General features: G+C 41.3%; 1 protein-coding gene across 3 annotated transcripts in view; it reads right to left on the reverse strand.

Moving 5' to 3' along the window:
* Positions 1 to 2,026: 2,026 nt before the first annotated feature.
* rassf8b (Ras association domain family member 8b) overlaps positions 2,027 to 22,047 on the reverse strand; it is a 37,691-nt gene continuing 17,670 nt past the window's right edge. For all 3 annotated transcript variants that reach the window (XM_026146977.1, XM_026146975.1, XM_026146976.1), the window contains exons 2-9: positions 12,440 to 12,596; positions 8,854 to 9,204; positions 8,536 to 8,741; positions 6,578 to 6,781; positions 6,347 to 6,421; positions 5,279 to 5,401; positions 4,479 to 4,605; positions 2,027 to 3,975 (exon numbers count right to left, since the gene is read on the reverse strand). In XM_026146977.1, the coding sequence (XP_026002762.1) occupies positions 3,860 to 3,975; positions 4,479 to 4,605; positions 5,279 to 5,401; positions 6,347 to 6,421; positions 6,578 to 6,781; positions 8,536 to 8,741; positions 8,854 to 9,204; positions 12,440 to 12,551 (1,314 nt within the window). In that variant the 5' untranslated portion in view covers positions 12,552 to 12,596 and the 3' untranslated portion in view covers positions 2,027 to 3,859. The remainder of the gene's footprint in view (positions 3,976 to 4,478; positions 4,606 to 5,278; positions 5,402 to 6,346; positions 6,422 to 6,577; positions 6,782 to 8,535; positions 8,742 to 8,853; positions 9,205 to 12,439; positions 12,597 to 22,047) is intronic.

Below are 22,047 nucleotides of genomic sequence, written 5' to 3' on the forward strand. Positions count from 1 at the left end.
CCTCCACCAGTTTTGATTGGCTATAATGGACAAAATATTGTAAACATTAAAAGTACAATAAATAGTTTACTCCTGCGAGCCTTGGTCTATTTTTTTTCTCAAGATTGGTGAAAATTGTGCCACCTGTGAACTGGATCCTAATAATATACCATCCTATAGTGCTGTAATCTCATTGTGGTCCAAGTAACACAATGACCCATCATCTTTCAAAAACATTTTTTTCCCTGTCCACTTCCACATTCTCTGGCAGAATGTGAAATTTCCAGCTTTTTCTCGTCAAAAATGAAAGAAAAAAATGGAGAAAAGTTAGCACAATAGTAGCACGGCATAGAAGTTTATTGATTTCTGGCATCTTGTTACAGTAGATAATAATTTCTTTATATATTTTACATTGTTCTCGATAGTTTTTATTTCTTCCATAAATAGTGGCTTAACAGTGACCCAAAGACTAAAACAGAATCAGTTCTAGTTCTGACAAAAATATTGTTAATGATTTCATAGTTAAAGAATACAAAACCATAACATTTTGAATATACAATTTGTCATGATGTTAGCCAAGCACAGTCCATCCAACAGTGTTTTGTAAATGCTTTAAGATGCGTTTCAAAAGCACGATTGCACTGCAAAATCATCGGCTTGAACGAAACCCCGGATTATGCCTCTTATTCTTGCCTCGTCTGGTGTATGTCTCCATAATACATGAGATACAAATTGCACTATATTCCATGTGAATCACCAGGCAACAGAAACACTTCACTTTGAGTACATCTCTTACTTTGGGGATGTGTGTTGTGTCGTATCTAGGACCCCGTGCTACACGTTATACTTGTCAAACAGCTGTTGAAGTCCCCGAGAGACCAAACAACCACTTTAACTTGTCAAATGGCTCGAGACATCGTGAACGGCGTTTATCCATAATTACTTTCAGTCCATTCTTGTCTGGGTAATTCTGTGTATCCCTGAGCCACAACATTTTTTTTTTAAATAGCTTTCAAAACCTCTTGATGGCTGTTTCCATAATGGCTCCATCATCTCATTTGTATATGCACTTTTGATGGCATAATAGACACCAATTATTGGCAATGTCTCTAAACATGAAAACAAGGAAAAGAAAAAAAGAGCAATGCAGGTAAACGTATTGCCATCTCTCTTTTACATTCGTGAATGTTATTGTTTGTTTGTTTTTTGCCAAAGTTAAATGAAAAGGCATGAAAACGCCATTTTTTGACTAAGCTCATTCGTCATCTACGAGGCAGAAGGGACAGTGCAAACCAAAACCAAAATGAGTCACGGCTTGCTGGGAAACCAGTGAAACCAGTCGCACATTATTGCATGCACACGCTGCCTATTGAGCTACAGCATTATAATCTAACATCTTAAGCACTCTGCATTTATCTGACTTCAATCTACTTTAGAAACAGTCCGTAGATTGATGTGATATGTAGAAATGTACAGTTTTTGTTCTCTTTATAAGGCATGCCATTGTGATTCCTTTCTCAGCAGGTCACAGCGTCTGTGTCACAGCTGGAGTTGCTGATAATGCTGCAATCCTCTGTAAGTGTCCCCGGACAGTTTCAGAAGGCCACGGGTCGCCTTTGCACAGCAAAGCAAACAGTCAAGCGAGGCTCTTCACACCGGAGGGAGGGTTTCACTTTATTATACACCTGCAGCTTCTTCACATGGGTTCAAATAATAGTCGATAAGATTTGGAGACTGCGAAATGAAGTTAGCTACACAGAGAACACAGCGAGGGAAATTCAGGTTTGTAAATGAGTGGAAAAGATTTGTTGTCGCCCAAATTAAATCAGCTCGAAAAACAGAGGGAACGTGCTTCTTCTGAAGACGGGATTCAAAGCATTAAACTGCGAGTGATATTCTCGGCTCTGAAACTTTAGTTATATTTGCCCACACACTTTTGCAATAAGCACCCGCAAGTTGCAAGTGGGAAATTTTGGCTCCCATCTTTGGTCTGGGGGACAAAAAACACACACACACCAAAAAAAAACAAAAACAAAAAAAAAACAGGGCCAATATTGATTTTTTTATTTAACATCTGCAATTTTTTGCAGTTTTCTGAGCCCATACTGAGGATCCACAAGCAGTTTGGGTTTCTCCAATTCAGCTGGCAAAGGTTCATACTAACATCTTCTATCTCAGACTTCTAATACTGTCTTTTGTGATATAAATGTCGTCTTTCTGCGTGAAAGAGCTGACCGTAAAATATAAAATATGTATGGTGTGCAGCGCAGCCACCATTTGAATGAAGCTGGTATTTTTATTAAGCACAAGCTGCACATACACAAAAAAATACATTCATTTAACCATCTGTTGTGTGACACTAACTTTGGTTCATAGAAGACATCTTAAGTTTGTTAGAAATCATAGGATGGTGTGTTGATATGTGTGCGTGTGTGTTCCTGAACACAGTACACAGTGAAACATATCAAACACTCTCACCTTAACACAATTAAAGCTAAAGTGCAGAGGCTTTGTTACAACAACAACAACAACAACAACAGGCATACAGTAAGTGACTCCTAAACACGCACTAATCAGATGACTTAAAGAGCCTTTCGCCTACCTGAATAAAATATGTTTTGCTGCCACCTGGTGGTCACAGTGATAAATTATTTGAGCCTGGATTTACACCCAAGTGTGGAACTTTGTTTGCACCGCCGTTTTTTTGTTTGTTTTTTAAATTCTTTTGTTTTTTGCACAAGTCATCTGTAAGGAAAAAAAATCTGGTTCTTATCTCAAAACTGTAACATGCTTAAACTTCTTAGAAAATAACTGAGATAAAAAGCTGAAATTCTGACTTACAGATGACAAAAAAACCCTTTTTTCAGTGGCAGAAACAAGCTTCCATAGTAAAGACATTTTCATTATGAGAAAAACAACAGATGCATGCCTACTGCACAACACATAATACTTAAATTGGACCACATTACAGCCACCATGTTCTACTTAAAATATCACTTCATTGGCCTCTTTAGTCGCCCTCTTTTAACTCTGACATACATTTTATGAGAAATGTTTTCAATCGCCGTCTAAACATACACATGAAGCAAACTCACTAGTTAATTAAAACAAAAAAAAAAGTTCAAACTCTTTTAGAAAAAAAAGACTAACCCCACATGGAGTTGTACTGACATCAGTTACCGTGACAAGGAGTCACCTGAATTGGAGCATTTTATCAAATTCACACTGCGCACAGTACTCAGTAGCTACCTTGAGTTCTGTTTCAATATTACATTTACTAACATCTAGTTTTAAGGCAATCAGATATGGCTATGCTTATAGCACAGGAGTCACTGTTTGTGCATGCTCATGCATCTGTCTCTTTTTTTGGATGGAGACGAGTACGCGTGTCAAACTACTGCACTGTGAAATTCTCTCATGATTTACTGCACGTGTTATAGTTTTTTTGCCGGGAATCGCTTGACTAATAAATGATTGTGTATTCAGAGTGTGTCCGGAAGTGCTAAAAAACCCCAAACAAACAAAAATAAAAACACAGTAGCTGGTATGTAGAGAAAAATGGTGCTATTGCACTTATCCTTACTCACTCATGGGAGCTCAGACTGTGCATTAAACGGCAGATGATGACATCAGTTTAAGTTTAAGTTCAATTCTAGTGAAGAGGAGGCAGTGCAGTTTTCTTGTCACACTCTTTTTTCTTTTTTTTTTTTTTGGCAAAAACCCTCCATATTGAAGTGCCACTCTGACACTCTGTTGCCTTGTAAGAAAAACATCTATTTGTGGAGTCATTTCTTTGCTTTTCTGTGTGTGGAAATAGTTTCAGTAGCATAAAGCTGCCTTGCTGCCGCCACAAAAGAATATGCCTCCTGGACATTTAGGGTCAAACGTAGATGCCTTCAGGGTTGAGGGTGGACGAGACGGCGCTCTGAAGGGCACGAAGGTCACTGGGTAAGAGACGGGAGGAGCCGAGTCGTTTCAGGGAACCGCACTCCGTCTCTGCAGCACACAAAAAAGAGATGGTCATTTAGCTGTGAGGGGTATGAACATCACTGATATATGATTCTGATCTGACATCCCACAAGTGATTAAGTATCAAATGAGAAAAAAAAAAAACTATGTTACAGCAACCCAGAAAGAGGAAGATGCAAGGAAAGAAGACGACGATGCTAAGGAGCAGCCAAAATAAATAAAGAAGACAAAGAGAATGGAGAAAGTTTTTTTATGTAAAAAATGATGTGATTAAAATAAAAACAGAGGATTTTTCTTTGGCTTTATATTGAGAATTCCATTGCTGGTCCATGTAATGGGGCAGTCCTGCCTCACGTAGTCTAACAGGTCATTCTCAGTATGACCATAAGGTGGCACTGTGTCCATACACATCTAAAAGCAATACAGTATGTAGAATGCCTCAGCTGCAATCAGCATTTACAGTAAACTAAATGCTTTCAAGAAGGTGGTGATCTTGTAGAGTTTCTGTCAGTGTGTACGTGTATTTATACCGCTGCTGATGTCTTCTGATGGTTCAGCCGGCAGCACAGTGACCTTGGTACCAGTCTGCTGAATGAACTGCTGTAGGTTGACCTGTCGAAGCTCTTTTGTCAGTTGCTCCAGCTCCTGCTCTTTCTCCTATAAAGGAAAAAAAACACCAGGATAATAAAATGAACTGTATGCCTAGTCTGATAAAAGTACTGCACATGAACAAATCCACAGCTTACCAAAGCTTTCGAGTGCAGGAAGTTACTCTAATGGAGGTGAATTTATTAGGTCAAAATGAAAAAAAGATTGATGTTCTGCTCAGGATCTCTCCAGAGTCATAGTGTAGTTGAGCCAGCCAAAGAAAAGTATCAGCTCACAGATGATTACACAACTGCAGGCAGGGGATTGCGTACTTATTCAGGCCCCTCTCTAATCAGGCAAAGAATGCTGCTAATTCCCTCCCTCCCTTTCCCTTCTCGTTACCTCACGCTTCCCACATCTTACTGGACTTCACCCTACTTCATACTAGGATGCATGCAGGCAAAGATCCATCGCACATTGCTGCGAGCCAGAGATAAGGCTTTGCTTCACTGCCCACAACTTAATGAGCTTAGATTTCTATGGTTCCACCTGTGTGCTGAGGACTAAATTTTTAAACCAGCGTCAGCGGAGCCAAAGTTTTCCGACTTCTTAATAAGATTTTTTAAAACACTTTCTTGAAATCTGAATTCTTCAGCCTCTTCCAAAGTTAATGGGAACACAATATTTTAAGCAAAATGCCAGGATGGGCCTCTAAAATAAACAACTAAACAGTTGAGCTGACCTGTAATCTCTTGCCTGACTGGCTGAGCGAGCGTTCCAATGCCCTGCAGCTGTTCTCCAGCCGTGCTGTTTGTTGGCTCTGCATTTCCAACTCTGCCCTCACTTTCTCCAGCTGGGCTTGTACCTGAAAGCCAGAGTGGAAGGGAAGTCAGGAAGCCAGCGCTCATCGCAATTTTCCAGGAGAAATATGCAAAAGAAACTCAACCATGTAGGAAGACTTTTTCATGCTTTGACATGTTTTGAACTTGAATAAAAAGTTTTTTAGCTCTGCAAAACTATTCATCCAAGTTTAGAACACGTGTCGGTTTAACAAAACATTTTTCTCAACACAACTTTATTTAAATAGCATCAAAACACAGCAGCAGTTGCCTCAATGTGCTTTATATTGTAAGGTAAAGACAATAATACAGGACAAAGATATGGTGTGGAAGAAAGACCGATTAATAAAAACTAATGACTAAATGCAAAGTGGTGTATTAAAACATAGTAAGTGACAAAGGTGACCGAAGAAGAAACGCTCAGTGCATCATGGGAATCCCCCAGCAGGCTAGACTAACTGCACCATAAGTAAGAGAGGATTCAGGGTCACCTGATCCAACCCTATATGCTTTATCAAAAAGTTTCAGAGTAACATTTGAGAGTGAAGTGCTCTGTTGGAGTGATACGGTACTATCAGGTCATTAAGATAAGATAGGGCCTGATTATTCAAGACCTGTATGTGAGGAGCAGGGTTTTAAATTCGATTCTGGATTTAACTGGGAGCCAGTAAAGGGGAGCCAATATAGGAGAAATATGCTCTCTCTTTCTAGTCCCCGCGTCAGTACTCTTGCTGAAGCATTTTTCGATCAGCTGAAGACTTTTCAGAGAGTTTTTAAGACATCCTGATAATAAAATAATCCAGCCTAGAAGTAATAAATGCATGAACTAGTTTTGAAGGAAATATCCTGGTAAAAAACCACAGCATGAGTCCTCACAGTGTTACTGGAGGCCAGGGTAATGCCATCCACAGTAAGTATCTGTTTATGAGATCGGTAGAATGTCCCAAATGTTAATTTTTCAATGACTGCACCTCTTCCTCATTGACCCTTTGTTTCAGCTCAGCCTCCTGCTGCAGTCGCTCCTGCTCCACACCTGCCTCCATGCTCTGGAAAGTAAATAAAAATCTCATTTTTCCCAGCTTCCTTCTTCAGTTAAAGCAGCGTGTTTGTGTTTTACTGACATTTATAGATAAGAGGTTTAACTCGTAAAACCATCAAAACAGGATCTGGTGAAATCAGGCAGCTCGTGATGCTAAGTTCACCTGTATGCGAGCTAGATACTCCGAAAGCTTGGCTTCACAGTCGCGTACGCGGCCCTGCAGCTCGGCTAGCTGTTGCCGCAGCTGCCACTCGCTCTCCTGCTCTATCTGCAACTCGTTCTGCCAGAATTCCTCCTCCTCCATCTCGGCGTCATTCCTTCTCACCTGCTGCTCTAAAAGCAGCAGCTCTTCCTCCAGGTTTCCTTCCTGTAAGGCATGGGATTAAAATATGATGTAGGGATGTAAAAATAAAGATATTGGAAGACATGAAAGTTTAGGGTGCAGACGATCTGAAGATCAGCACATACAGTGGGGCAAAAAAGTATTTAGTCAGCCACCGATTGTGCAAGTTCCCCCACTTAAAATGATGACAGAGGTCAGTAATTTGCACCAGAGGTACACTTCAACTGTGAGAGACAGAATGTGAAAAAAAAATCCATGAATCCACATGGTAGGATTTGTAAAGAATTTATTCGTAAATTAGGGTGGAAAATAAGTATTTGGTCACCTCAAACAAGGAAAATCTCTGGCTCTCACAGACCTGTAACGTCTTCTGTAAGAAGCTTTTCTGTCCCCCACTCGTTACCTGTATGAATGGCACCTGTTTGAACTCATCATCTGTATAAAAGACACCTGTCCACAGCCTCAAACAGTCAGACTCCAAACTCCGCCATGGCCGAGACCAAAGAGCTTTCGAAGGACACCAGGAAAAGTATTGTAGACCTGCACCAGACTGGGAAGAGTGAATCTACAATAGGCAAGCAGCTTGGTGTGAAAAAATCAACTGTGGGAGCAATCATCAGAAAATGGAAGACATACAAGACCACTGATAATCTCCCTCGATCTGGGGCTCCACGCAAGATCTCATCCCGTGGGGTCAAAATGATCATGAGAACGGTGAGCAAAGCTCCCAGAACCACACGGGGGGACCTGGTGAATGACCTGCAGAGAGCTGGGACCAAAGTAACAAAGGTCACCATCAGTAACACACTACAACGGCAGGGAATCAAATCCCGCAGTGCCAGACGTGTTCCGCTGCTGAAGCCAGTGCATGTCCAGGCCCGTCTGAAGTTTGCCAGAGAGCACATGGATGATACAGCAGAGGATTGGGAGAATGTCATGTGGTCAGATGAAACCAAAGTAGAACTTTTTGGTATAAACTCAACTCGTCGTGTTTGGAGGAAGAAGAATACTGAGTTGCATCCCAAGAACACCATACCTACTGTGAAGCATGGGGGTGGAAACATCATGCTATGGGGCTGTTTTTCTGCCAAGGGGACAGGACGACTGATCCGTGTTAAGGACAGAATGAATGGGGCCATGTATCGTGAGATTTTGAGCCAAAACCTCCTTCCATCAGTGAGAACTTTGAAGATGAAACGAGGCTGGGTCTTCCAACATGACAATGATCCAAAACACACCGCCCGGGCAACAAAGGAGTGGCTCCGTAAGAAGCATTTGAAAGTTCTGGAGTGGCCTAGCCAGTCTCCAGACCTCAACCCCATAGAAAATCTGTGGCGGGAGTTGAAAGTCCGTGTTGCTCGGCGACAGCCCCAAAACATCACTGCTCTCGAGAAGATCTGCATGGAGGAATGGGCCAAAATACCAGCTACTGTGTGTGCAAACCTGGTAAAGACCTATAGTAAACGTTTGACCTCTGTTATTGCCAACAAAGGTTATGTTACAAAGTATTGAGTTGTATTTTTGTTATTGACCAAATACTTATTTTCCACCCTGATTTACGAATAAATTCTTTACAAATCCTACCATGTGGATTCATGGATTTTTTTTTCACATTCTGTCTCTCACAGTTGAAGTGTACCTCTGGTGCAAATTACTGACCTCTGTCATCATTTTAGGTGGGGGAACTTGCACAATCGGTGGCTGACTAAATACTTTTTTGCCCCACTGTATGCAAAGTTTCTCTCAGTGACTGCACTGGCAGCTGTGGTTTTACTCACATCGCTGGCCTCGCCTGTGGCCTCCTCCCAGTCTCGCAGCTCAGCCTCGCAGCCCAGCAGGCGGCTTTCCAGGGCCTGGAGTTTGTTTCTCTGCAGCTGCACCAGTCGGCTCAGCTCTCTGGCCGGACTCCCAGGTACAGATGCTATTCCACCTCCTCCAACTCTGCTGAGGTTTAAACTCACACCGCGCTGCTGGAACTGTTTGACTAGATGCACAGACAAAAAGGGAAGACTAAGATTAAAAGAAGGAAACTGAACCATTGAAGCTAGCAAAGAAATGACTGGTAAGATCATGGCTAATATTTCAGCTATACACACCATCAGTATCTCTGCTTTTTCCAAATATTTCCCGCAGACCCTTGGTGCTTCCTGTGAAGGTCAAAGATTTGCGTTTGGGTTCCTTTCGTTTGAGCGACCTGTCTGTCCCCGATGGACGGAGCTTGGCCAGAGGTGGAAGGCTCTGGCGGTATAGACCTCGTTCTGGGACACGAGCCAGCCCTTCAGAGGTTGGCCGCTCGCTGACAGACGGGCCGGTCCGCTGGAGGATGAGCTGCACGTCACTGGCATACTGGCCCCACTTGTTCAGGGACACTACAGGGTTTTCATTTGGAGCCAGGTGGCGCTCTGTCTCCCGCCATTTCTCGATCAAAGTGTATCTGCCCGTCCGTCCTGGGACAAAACAAGAAGTAGTTGAAAGGTCCTGACATTTTATGACAGCTTTTCACAATCAGTGGAAGGGAATCCTACACGAAGGGTTTGTTTTTCTGGGCTCTTTTCATTGCAATGGAAGGGGTTCTGCTGGAAGAAGGAGATGTGATGTTAATTTACCCCTCCTTCCCTTGATGTTCAACGGGTTTCAGTTGAAACAACCTTTATATGGTGCAAGCATTTAAAAAGTTTTCAATTTGTGGGTGAAAATTAAGTTTTACTTGCAAAGTATGTATAATGCATAATACTGGAAGTTTGCCCCACTCTTCTTTAATTTGAGTCAGTTCTGTCAGAGGCTGGGTGTGTGACCCAGTGCTTTCAGTTGGTTTTGATCACTTTTGTTATATTTTGAAGATCATGTGGAGTTTTGGATTATTATTAATTGGCTGTGAATTGTAGTCTGTTTCACCCTGGCCTTCTGTTCTAGTTGTTATGTATTTCCTGTCTGCGTGTTTCATGTTGTCAAGTCTGTGTTGTCTACGTCTCACCATGTTTCCTGTTTTATTTTGAAAGTCTTGTGTTTCTTTGTTCGATGCATTTAGTTTAAATCTTCTCCTGTGACGTCGTTATTTTCATTTGTGTCAGCTGTTTCCATATGTGTTTCCGCTTCCCCTGATCACCTCCTGTGTGTATTTAGTCTGTGCGTTTCACTCAGTCGTGGTTAGGTAGACTGTTTACCCTCCCACCATGTCAGTTCCTCGTCCGGCATGAGTCAGCTCAGGTCGTGTTCATGCCTCATGTTCTTGCTTCTTCATAGTTTTCTGCACGTTCCTGCTCTGAATCATATTTATGTTAGTTATGACAGTTTTGTCATAGTTATCATTTTTCAGTTTTCCCAGTGTAGGTTTTAGTTTACGCCCTTTATTCTTTATCCATGTTCAACCAGCCTGTAATAAACTGCTCGCTTTTTGTTTAAAACTTCAGTTCCTCTCTTCAGTGTCTGCTTTTGGGTCTTCTTCCTCTCTTCTCATGGTCTGACAGTGCAAACCACGACAAGTTCAATGATGTTTGCAGGCATTTGTTTATGCACCGCTCTCTTAAGGTCGTGCTACAGCATTTCAGTCACCTTGAGATCTGGACTTTGACAGGCTTTGATTCTTTTCTTTTTCAGTCATTCTGTTTTAAATTAGCAACAGATTTTGCCGCAGATTTGCTGCTACGCTCAATATCATTGTCCTGAGGTATGACCCAGCCCAAGCTTTAGCTGTTGAATAGATGTCCTCACATTTCTCTAGAGTATTTTGATATACAGATGAGTTCACGCTCGAGTTGGTGATCTCATACACTTGATATGAGGTGTTTGGGTTTTCTCCAAACATGGAGCTGTGTATTATGGCCAAATATCTCCATTTTAGTCTCATCTGTCTAAGGGACAGAAGTTAAAAGTTACAGAAGTGGTTTTCTCTCGGCAGCCCTCCCAAACAAGCCTAGTTTGTTCTGTAACTTTCTAATTGTGCTGTCATGAATATTTCACATGCTAACCAAGGCCTGTGGAGTCTGAGATGTAGCTCTTAGGTTCTCGCAGCCTCTCTAAAAAAAATTGCATGGTCTGACCTTGGGGTGAATATCCTGGGATGTCCACTCCTGAGAACATTAGCATTATCCAAACGCATACCTTTATGCTCAGACCATCAAATTGCCAAATCTTATGCTTTTAAATAAGTGCTCACACTTGCGATTAATCCGTTAATCAAGTGAATTTGATTAGTAGCACCTGGCTACTACTTGCTTAACTCTTGTGGAACCAATACAACTTTTCCACAAGACTATAAGAAAGTTTGGTGCAAACTTTCTTTTTGACATGACCACACTAGCTGTGATGTCCCCAAACTAACTTGTTTAAAGATGATAAAAAAAGAAATAAAATGTTGTCTAGTCTTTCTGGAAATGTAAGTGAACATCAGTTTTCATGTTGACAATTTCTTTTCTGAAGTAAAAACAATCACAGTGTTAACACATTCAAATCTGGGTTCACATTACTTTAGAGGGAAAACTATTCACTTAAATTCCACAGTGAGTGATAAAGAGAGTCATTTATCTGTGCTCTCTTTAAATCTTTTACCAGATCACAGTTTTGCCTTTGTCCGTGTCATCCCTCAGCTTTAAACATTTGCTGAGTAACATCAACAAGGGCTGAGAATGATTCAGCTCACAGATATCCATTAAACACCCTTCTGTATCTGGTTGTGCACCCTGAGATGTTTCAAAAATCACATTGCATGCTGTCAGAGTAAACACCCCGTGGAACCTGTGAAAAAAATCAATCCAGCCTTGTTAAAATGATCAAAATAAAGTTCAATGTGTTTTTGCAAAAAACGACAGACGAAACAATGACAAAAGGCTTTTTCACAGCTCTCCCACAGGCTGCACCACTGGCAGATATAAAGGACTTTACCACGGTGTCTAATGCAGTGGGAAAATTCAAGTCAACAAACAGCGTTTGTGTTAGCCAAAGAACGGGGTTCAGTGGTTCAGGGCCTTTTGTGTGTGTCTCCTGTATTTGTATCTGTACACATAAAGATAAGAGAAAACACTGCCAACTGCACAGCCAACCCCCTTCTTCCACAGTAAGGGTCCTTATAAAAAGAGCTGCATTCATCACTACAGCCATTCAGACTTCAAAGCAGCTTGGCCAGGACAAAAGGCACAGCGAGCACAAAGGACCGTGCCATAACTCTTCCTCTGCTGTCACTGTGAAAGACCCCCACATTTTAACTCTAACCACTGGGGCTACTGAAAAATCAAATATTGAATGTGTTCCTCTAAAAAATGTGTACACATGACTAAATGTCATGATGCCAGTCTTAAATTCACAAATGCAAACGAAGAGGCTGAGCCTGAACTTATTTCTATCAACTGTCAACAAAGGAAAGACTGCAGTATGACTCATCGTGTTTCACAGAGTCCCGTTATGGTGAAAATCTATTTGTGCCCTCTAGTCACTTTTCATTTTCAAGCCACTTATTTCCTCAAGTGTCTGCATGTATGTGGCCTGCCAAATACTGGATGCAACCCACATAACAGAACATCCCAGCATTGATTTATGCAGGACAAAATATAATTTGCACTGCTTTTCCTGGACTTAAGCAGTAAGCAATATTATTTTACTTTCTAGAGACACAGGAAGTAACATAATGTTTCTAAGCATTTGCTACCTGTGAACAGGTTATGTTGTAGTGAGTAATTTGTAGCTTACCAATGGCTTGTGCCAAAGCGATGACCACTTCCTGGCATGTGGTGAACTCCGTGACCCCGCACACAATGCGCTGCACTCCGTCCACCCACACTTTTAGCTCCATGGCCTTCATTCCTCCACACCACAGGGAGCCGCTAGAGATTCTTTATTTTGCATCCTGGAGAGCGAAAAAATAAAAAGTTCGGTAAAATAAATCATGTTTAACTGTTAAGCATCACTTAACCACTATTCACTCCTACACAAGACCCTTAAAGGTTCGATTATAAATATTTTTAGTGGTGGATCCAACCTGATATTACACGCAAAGTGTGTAATAGACAAACTTTGCTTCTCTTAGGTGTGAAATGGACGTGCATGCTTAAGTTGCAGTATATAAGCCAACACTACTGACCAAGGAAAGTATGAAGTACATTCCAGGCTCTTTCTATGCCAGGTAAGATGACGTTTCTTTAAAAGTTTGACTGTTTTAATGTTTCCTTTAAATAAATAAGTGTATGTGTGTGTGTAGGACTATTGTACAGCTTCACCTTATTAACTAGAGATAGTTTATCTGAATTTCAGGAGCAGGACCACACCCCAAACACTCCTCTTCCAGTTATACGTCTATAAATAACTACTTGTGCCACACACACACACACACACACACACACACACACACACACACACACACACACACACACACGTTCTGTTGACTCTTCTATGGAGGCATAAGTGGTCAAGAGATCGAATTATACTTATACAGACAAGCCAACCTTTTTCACACGATCAACTAAGATGGAAGCAAATCCCATCTTTGGCTTCAGCTAATGTGGCTAATTTAAAAACCTTTCACTTCTTTTCATTCCACTTTTCAAAATGCCTTTTCTGCTTCCACAATCTGTTGTCACTGCTAATCAGTGTTGGGACTAACGCGTTATTAAGTAATGCGTTACAGTAACTACGTTATTATTGTGGTAACGAGCACAGTAACTAGTTATTATGCCAAAACCGGGAACGCGTTACTCGTTACTGGGATTTAAATAGGCTCGTTATTCGTTACTTCGTGTGGTGGCTATCGCGGAGCTTCCACAGATTCAATAACATTAGCAAGTGGTGGAGGCCAGCAGGTGGATGAAGGAAAAGGGAGGCAAGAGGAGAGACCCGAAGCGGCCGCTGGTCCGAGAGTGTCAGGTGAACTGAACTTCAGGTAAGAAGTTATGACCTGCAGTCCATCTGGGTCAGATATGAACCAAGTTTAGGTGGAGTTTATTTTCATTGTGCTGACTTTTTCGTACTGCGTGCTAGCTAGCATGACGGAGTTTCTATACAGCTGGGTGGGTGCTATGTTACTGATGTTGAACTTTATTTTGTTCATAAGGTTAATTATTAGAGTTGCCAACCATCCCGTAAAAAACGGAATCATCTCGTATTCAGAGAAAATATTACGTGTTTCGTATTGAGGTGAAAAGGAACAGTTTGTCCCGGACTTCAGCTACAATGAAAAAGACAAAGCTGGAGTTACTCTGTGTCTTTGCTGCACAGCTGCCTCTTCTTCTCTCATCCTCTTACCCTCCCTCTCCTGTTTCTACTTCAATCATGAAACTGATCAATGATCAGCTGATCGGCTTTTCTCTCTTGTTTATTTATTGCCCACTTTGCGCCAGAAAGAGGAAACCAGCGGATGTCGCGGTAAACAACATTAGCACTTTTAAGCTTGATCAGCTGTTGTTAGAATTTATTTAATATTAATTTCTAGTATCAGCTGATGTTGGCTGGAGCCACAGCTGTAAAGCTGCTGGTCATGATATCGGTTTGGTTATGTGGTGAGAGGGAAACATGAAGATGAAACCAGGAGATGTCCTTACTGAATCATCAGAGCTGTGATGGAGAAACAGGTTTACCTTTTAGGTGACATGAATGAGTTGAAGGGAAGTTATGAACTGTTTCTGAGAGACAAATAACACCAGGATCCTTTTCCAAGTAGCTGACAGCTGGTAACTGTGCAGGGGCGGGTCTAGCAAAGTGTTGCCAGGGGTCCATGTAGGGCATTAAAAGGGAAAGGGGGGCACAAGGAAATACTTTCTTATTCTCATTTAAAATGTCTCACTTTTAAAAAAATAATTATCTGAGTCTTACAACAAACGATTGATAGATTGATAGATATATACCATCAGAACAGTGTACATCACTGTCACAACAGTGTTTATTTTCATTCAAAGTCTTTATGATTTTTCCTGTAATGGTGGGCCGGTCTCTAGTCAAAATGCCCGGGACGATTTTTTTGTCCCAGTCCAGCTCTGAATGCAGCTCATCTGCAGTCTGGTGTTACCTACATCTTCCTATTCAGAAGGCAGAATTTCCGAGTTCTGAGTACAATCGAAAGCACCACGACTGCAGTTTTTGTGTTGGATGTAAAAAGCAGGCTAGGATAGAATCAGGCGTGGGATTTCTCCTGTGGAAATGTGCACATTATTTTTTCCTTTCTATTGGTAGGTGGCACAGTGCACTTGTGGCAAGTAAGCAAGCTAGAAGACTGGCAAACTTGCTGGGTATCCAGTTACGGAAGCAACACATTAACAAGAGAATTCTGAGTTAAACCAAACTTACTTTCCCTAGTAACTAGTTACTCTGAAAGTAACGAGTAACTTGAAGTAACTGAGTTACTTTTGATAGAAGTAACTAGTAATGTAACTAAGTTACTAATTTAAAGTAACTTACCCAACACTGCTGCTAATTATGTATGAATAAATCCATTCTGTTACTGGGAGTATGTCTGTGAAGGTTCTCAGTCATCCAGGTCATCATAGTCTAAGGAGCTTGGGAAGAAAAGCGTCTGGTCTTCTTTTCAAGCAACTTAAAGAAGTCCAGATGCTTTTCTTTCCAAGCTCCTTAGACTGTTACTGGGAGGCTTTCTGTGGGGATCTGACAGGCCTGGAAGAGCCTGGAAGAGGCCTTCCCCAAACTGCAGCTTCTGGTCTAAAGCTACAACTTAATTTAAGGGCTAAAAATCTAACATAAAAAAAAACCCTGTAATAACTCAAGGCCTCTTATGAGTTATCTGCACCAGTCAGCTACCTATATTAAGAATTTGGAAATTCAGACACCAAAAGCCAATTTTCTACAGCTGGGATAACTCAGACATGGACCCATGTAGGTGCACTATCCAAACCTTAGGCTATTCTTCGTATACATGGGCCAGACTGTCACAGATGTCCCAGCAAATTGAGCAGTAACTGCACTGAATTGGGATGGGAAAGTGACCAACACATCTTCAGCTGTGCAGAACGCAGCACTTGACCAGACCGTAAGTGAATGTCCTGCCATGCCAACAAAAAGGATTCATGCCCTAAAAATGGAAAATCTCAACAGCTAGTTTTGACTTGTCACAAATACCTGAAACACTGGAGCATAGATAAGTTGTTGGGTTGTCAGGGCTTGGAGAAATATTACAGACTACACACAGAAACAGCGATGCCCTCCTCAGTCACTTCAGCATCCCTGAGGCGTACACCAAATGTGAGTTATACAGCAGCGCTGTGAGAAACAACACCATGCTGCAATTGTAAATGATGCACAGGCTGCAGGTATTCAGACATACACAAGGCAGTAGCAAAAGTCTTCTGCTTGATATTCATATCAGGCTGGAAAAAGTACAGCTTGAAATATGCAGATGCCACCAGAGTGACAGTTATGACACAGGTGTGCAACCCACACTGCACGGTGCCAGCCACTCACACCAAATGGAGTGTCAAGCACGAGATGGAAGCTTAAAAAGCCACCCTTTGAAGCACAGCTCCCATCACAGAAATCTACAAGTTGAACAGTGTGGGGTTTTTTTAATAATTAACATCAGCTCAGAATTCTGAGCCGCTAATGATGGAGTAGCATGTGATTTCTTTCCTTTTAAATACAGAACACGTAGCATCCAGACGTCTTTGGAAACAAAAACAAAAAAAGTATTTCTGCTTTCAGTTGTGCAATGATGCTCTTGAAGTGCATCATTGAATGATACATTGTCTCCACACATAAGGATAATTATATATAACCTGTTATGCAGAGATGGATGTAGCCATACAGATGTGTAAGAGAGCCAGAGCCAGAGATTTCTGGCTCTCTTCCACAGCATGTCTCTCATCCTGTCTTCCTTCTCTCACCCCAACCGGTCACAGCAGATGGCTGCCCCTCCCTGAGCCTGGTTCAGGGAGGGGGTTCAAGGGAGTTTTTTCTTTCCACTGTCGCCAAAGTGCTTGCTCAAAGGGGGTCATATGATTGTTGGGTTTTTCTCTGAATGTATTATTGTAGGGTCTACCCTACAATATAAAGTGCCTCGAGGCGACTGTTGTTATGATTTGGCGCTATATAAATAAACTTGAATTGAATTGAATGTGTAAAACCCCCCAAAAAACTACACTCTTAAAGGCAAGTTCCCGAGATCTGCAACATGCATTTGGTTGAGTTTACAGAGGTTGCACACTGAGTGAGAAGTGGGGTCATTTTCTCAAACTCCTGTACAGTTTGACTTCTTTTTTTCTTACCTCCTGCTGACAGAAATAATGCAGTTTTCAGGCACTTCTGCATTGGCTTCACTTTTCAAAACCTTCAGGCTTTGTCTGTTTTTTATATAATGTCTATAATTTTAACGGTCTCTCAGGTTATTGATTGACAGAGCCGGCGAATAACTTCAGTTAAATGGCTCTACCAGCTGAATGTAATGGAGCGCATAGCAGCTAAAGAGATCTCCCAACATTCATTACATGTACTCTATCAGGTGAACACAACAGTGATTCAGAAGTGGTGCTAATTCTGGAGCTGCACCACCTTTGAGCATTTAACAAATGTGACTAACATTTCTTCTGCAGCAGGTAGATTCAGGTGGAACAACATGATATTATGACCAAATTATCCAGTCAACTTAATCACCCTTGTTTTAGTTAAGTGTTTCCTAAATGGGTTAAGGGCCACTAAAGAGCTAAAACCTGATGCTCCCAACAACAACACACAACACTAGTTCTCTGTAAGAGATTTCATGTAACGCTGCTGGTGAAATGTTGTACCATCAAATGCCTGTGGTAATGTAATTGTGTTGTGATCGAACTCTTCCGATATATTTTTCATTTCCTGGTGTTCAGTGCAGAAAAGCTTACAGGCACACAGAATGAGAGTCATTTCAAACTGCTGACACAAGCGCCTCAGCAGCGAGGCAGTCATTATGGCCCTTGCAAGCCTGAGCAACAGAGCAGTGAAAGAGCAGGTGGCTAATACTCAGTCTTGCAACCATACTGGGCAGCATTGCTCCCTGTCTCCTGACTGGGCCATCAGCTCAGCTCTGATCCTTGACTTGCCTATCGCTTGAGGCGATAACAATTTAAGCACCTTGCATCTTCGTCACAGCTGGAATGGGAATCCCATTTCTCCTCCAATTTAACTACTGGCCCCCCCTGGAGGCCTTTTTCTACAGAGACCGCATTATGCTGCACACTCCTCTGCGCTGAAGGCATCTGTTATGGGCAAGGTGTGCATTTGGAGTGAAACTGGGCGATTTGTTAAACGAGACAGTATGCATTCGAATTGAGATAGATCCAGCAAATGAGATTATTCTCAAAGGAGCTCAGCGGCTTGGGGAATAGAAAGGAGACAATAAGAAAACAAAGAGGCACAGTGAAGGTGAAAGAGTAGGGGTGCAGATGAATAAACAAAACCAAGCAGGATAAAATTAAAAGGAAAAGGTTGGATCGTTTGAAGAAGGAGTGCAAACCCTTTTGAGATGAATACCTTGCGTTCTCCTGAACAGGTCAACTGTTCTGAACTGGATTGACTGCAAAGAGTGTGCTGCACCATTAACCTACTTGTGTTTGCTTTGGTCACCTGGAGATTAAAACAGTCGTAAGACGCCGACTTGTCTGCAAACACTCAGCATTTACTCTCCGAGATATAGTAAAACTTGAAAAAGTGTGATGCAAAGCAAAAATAGTTTGGAATGGATAATATGGCCTTAACTCTACTGAAAATTTGTGGACTACACTTAAAATGCAGCTCCATCCCAGGAAACCAACCAACTTAAATGAATTCTACTAATTCTGCCAAGAAGAGTTGTCAAATATCCGATCAGAATTATACCAGAAGCTTGTTGATTGCTACAAAAAGCATCTGGTTGAGGTTCAACATGTTGATGGACATTTAACCAGATATGACTGGGGATGTATGTACATATTTGAACCTGCATTGATTACAGAAAATGAAAAATAAACTTGTGCACCCAATTATTGTTTTTAAAGTCATTAAAGATGCATGCTGCACAATTAATTCACTGTGGAAAAACATTAAAAAAATTTGAATTTAGACATTTGATCACACCTGTATCTTTAATACAAGGTTTAAGACAGAAGCCAGGTGAGGCTGAAATGTTGTCACTGAATTTTTATTATGATGAGTAACATCCACTGAAGTTTAACCCACATATGTGGTAATCTTTCGCACACTTTTATGATACTCTGCTCACACTAATGTGCATACTCACACTTTCTATGAGCACTTCTATGTGAGACATTTGGATTTCATTTACTCCACTGTGATGCATTTATTATAAATATATCAAAACAGAGCAGAGGGTTAACGTTGAGACGGTCGACTTTCTCGTGAGGCTTTACTTTGCAATGCTCATATTGAAAGTGAAGGAGTTATTTTGGGGCAGTTAACACTTGATAAATGTATTTTTATGTAAATGTAAAGATGGGAAATGTTGACATAAAACTGGCACAGCAGTGAGTGGTTGCAGCACCTTTTCAGCACTGCAACATGTTTTCCACTAAACTAGCAGTTATGTTCAATTAGAAGATGATTTGCATAAACACTTTAAGGCCACATGTGCAGACAGAGTTGTGAAAAATATCAAATAAGATATCAAACAGCCTAAAAAATATTAGATTCAAACTGACCTCGCTAACATGGTTCCTGGGTTTTTTTTCCTTTTGATGAATTTTCATTCCTTTACTCATAGAGCTCTTACGGTTCCCTTGACACAAACAGCATATGCTGATAGATGTTTGCTTTTATCAGGAGCGACACACAGGACCACAGGAGCAGGCGGCTGTGCAGAAGCAGATGTTCAGATCATTTTTAGTCAAAACTTTATGCCCTATAGTTTTGATCCAAAAACAATCAAATTGCAACAACTTAGATGCTCCAAGTAGGTCAAACTCATTTTACATGCATACTTTTTGATCTTAAGTGGGACAGACCAGTGAAGCATGAAAAATGTGTCCAACTTGTGACGGTGGACACTTTCCACCCAAATCACATGCAAAAAACTTTATTTTACTGTTTCTACATTTTGCACAGGCTCACAGTGCTGGATATTTTTCCACATGGACAGTTAATAAAGAATCAATCAGGGAACCAATAAAGAATTAAACCGTATGACCAGAATCAATAATAGCATTGGTGTCAGTATACTCTCATTAGTCTCTATCCTAAATCACCATCATTCAGTTCTGAGCTGAACTTAACAGGTTATTGAAGGTCTAAACTGGAAACCTGAAGGTCAGAACAACAAACTGTCGACAGAGTCAATAACTAATTGAATTCTCTGCTCAACTGCTCCAACAACATGGCCTGTGAAGCCCGTCACCTTGTGCAAAGTAGCTTTGATTTTCTTTTCCTCCTTGCTGATAAGTTCCACCAATTCCTCCAGAGACTTACCTCAGCCACACCGATCACTTTCTCTCTCTCGCTCTCTCCTTTTTTTACAGCTATTGCTATTACTGCTCTGAATTTGCATCATGCAATTTCCCTTTCCTCCCTGGTTATGACTTTAATCTAAATCACATTTACTTTGATGATCCCGCTGCCAGCGTGTGAATTAATAAATCATACAGGCGGGTATAAACTAATTAGTATGCGGCGACACTGGTTTCTATTTTGATTCGGCTTCATTGTAAATGTATACTTCCATATTTAGATGTGTTCAGTGAGCCACAAGTCCGCACAGTCATAGTTTCTAGAAAAGGAAGTGCAGGTGCAGGATATTCTTCTTGTGTTAGTCATTTAAAAAAAAAGACTCAGTGATTCACATTCCAACTTTATGCAGTAATCCATACACAAAAATCCCTCCCACCACTCCAAACCACCACTAAGTACACACAGATTTGACAGGAAATCTCTTTGACGTCACAATTTTTGTCACACACACACACACACACACACACACACACACACACACACACACACACACACACACACACACACACACACAACAGGGCATAACAACAGCCTGGACCAGAGCAGGTTTTGAAATCAGATAAATAAAACCTCAGATGAACTCCAGATGTGACATTACACTGTGTCATTGTTTAACACAAACTAAGCTAAAATGCAGTAGCAGTGTGTGAAACAGTAAGTACACTCTTACCGTTTCAATAGGAATTAAAAGGATAAGTAACAGCCAGGAGTTGGTAATCAAATGTGCTTGATTAAGGAGTCATCAACAAGTATGAGCACCTCTATCAAAGCAGGAGTTTTGGCAGTTTACAGGCCTGGAGCATTCAGGTGTGCGTTAACACAAAGCCAAGGAGGAAAGGCATCAGCTGTGATCTCTCAGAAGTGATTGTTGCTCAGTCTGGGAAAGGTTATAAGGCCATTTCCCCCCAAAATTAAGTCCATCATTCCACAGTGAGAAAGATTATTCACAAGCAGAAAATATTCAAGACAACTGCCTATCTTTCCCAGAATTGATATCCCACCAAATCACCCCTAACGGTGAAGGCTAAGAGCTACATCTCAGATTCCTCAGTTAACATGTTAAATGTTTACGTTCATGACAGTCAAAATTAGAAAAAGGACTCAACACGGATGACTTGTTTGGAAGAGAAAGACTCTTCTCTCTAAAAAGAACATGGTAGCATGGCTTAGGTTTACAAAGTGGCATCTAAACAAACCACAAGACTTCTGGAACAATATCCTGTAGACCAGCGGTCCCCAACCTTTTTTGCGCCACTGACCGGTTTATGTCCAACAATATTTTCACGGACTGGCCTTTAAGGTGTCGTGGATAAATACAACAAAATAAAACCAGTATCGGTACCAAAAAGAAAAAGAAGATTTATTCATAACACACGGGAAAAGACCTAGGGAAAGAGAGTTAACGATAAAAAAAAATTATGCTAAAAACCGATCAGAACCATGAAAACCATAAATTTCACACCCGAGCCTCAACTCTTCCGACCCGGTACCAAACGACTCACAGACCGGTACCGGTCCATGGCCCGGGGGTTGGGGACCGCTGCTATATACAGAAGAGATGTCCACGTTTGGAGAACGAGACACTAACAACTCATACCCACGGTCAAGCATGGTGGATGATGGCTGATAATTTGGGTGTGTTTTGCAGCCACAGGACCTGGGCACCTTGCAGTCATTGAGTTGACCATGAATGCCAAAGTATTCAAGGGTCTAATGTGAGGCCATCTGGGCGACAGCACAGCAACAAATCTACAACAGCATAGCTAAGAAGGAATCAAGGTGTTGCAATGCCCAGATCTGAGCCTTATTGAAATGGACCTTAAGAGATTCGTGCATTAGTCACTATTGTAAAGAAGAGTGGAGCAAAATTCCTCCACAATGATGTGAGCGAC

This window comes from Astatotilapia calliptera, chromosome 17 (genome assembly GCF_900246225.1).
Source record: "Astatotilapia calliptera chromosome 17, fAstCal1.2, whole genome shotgun sequence".
Taxonomy (NCBI): Eukaryota; Metazoa; Chordata; class Actinopteri; order Cichliformes; family Cichlidae; genus Astatotilapia; species Astatotilapia calliptera.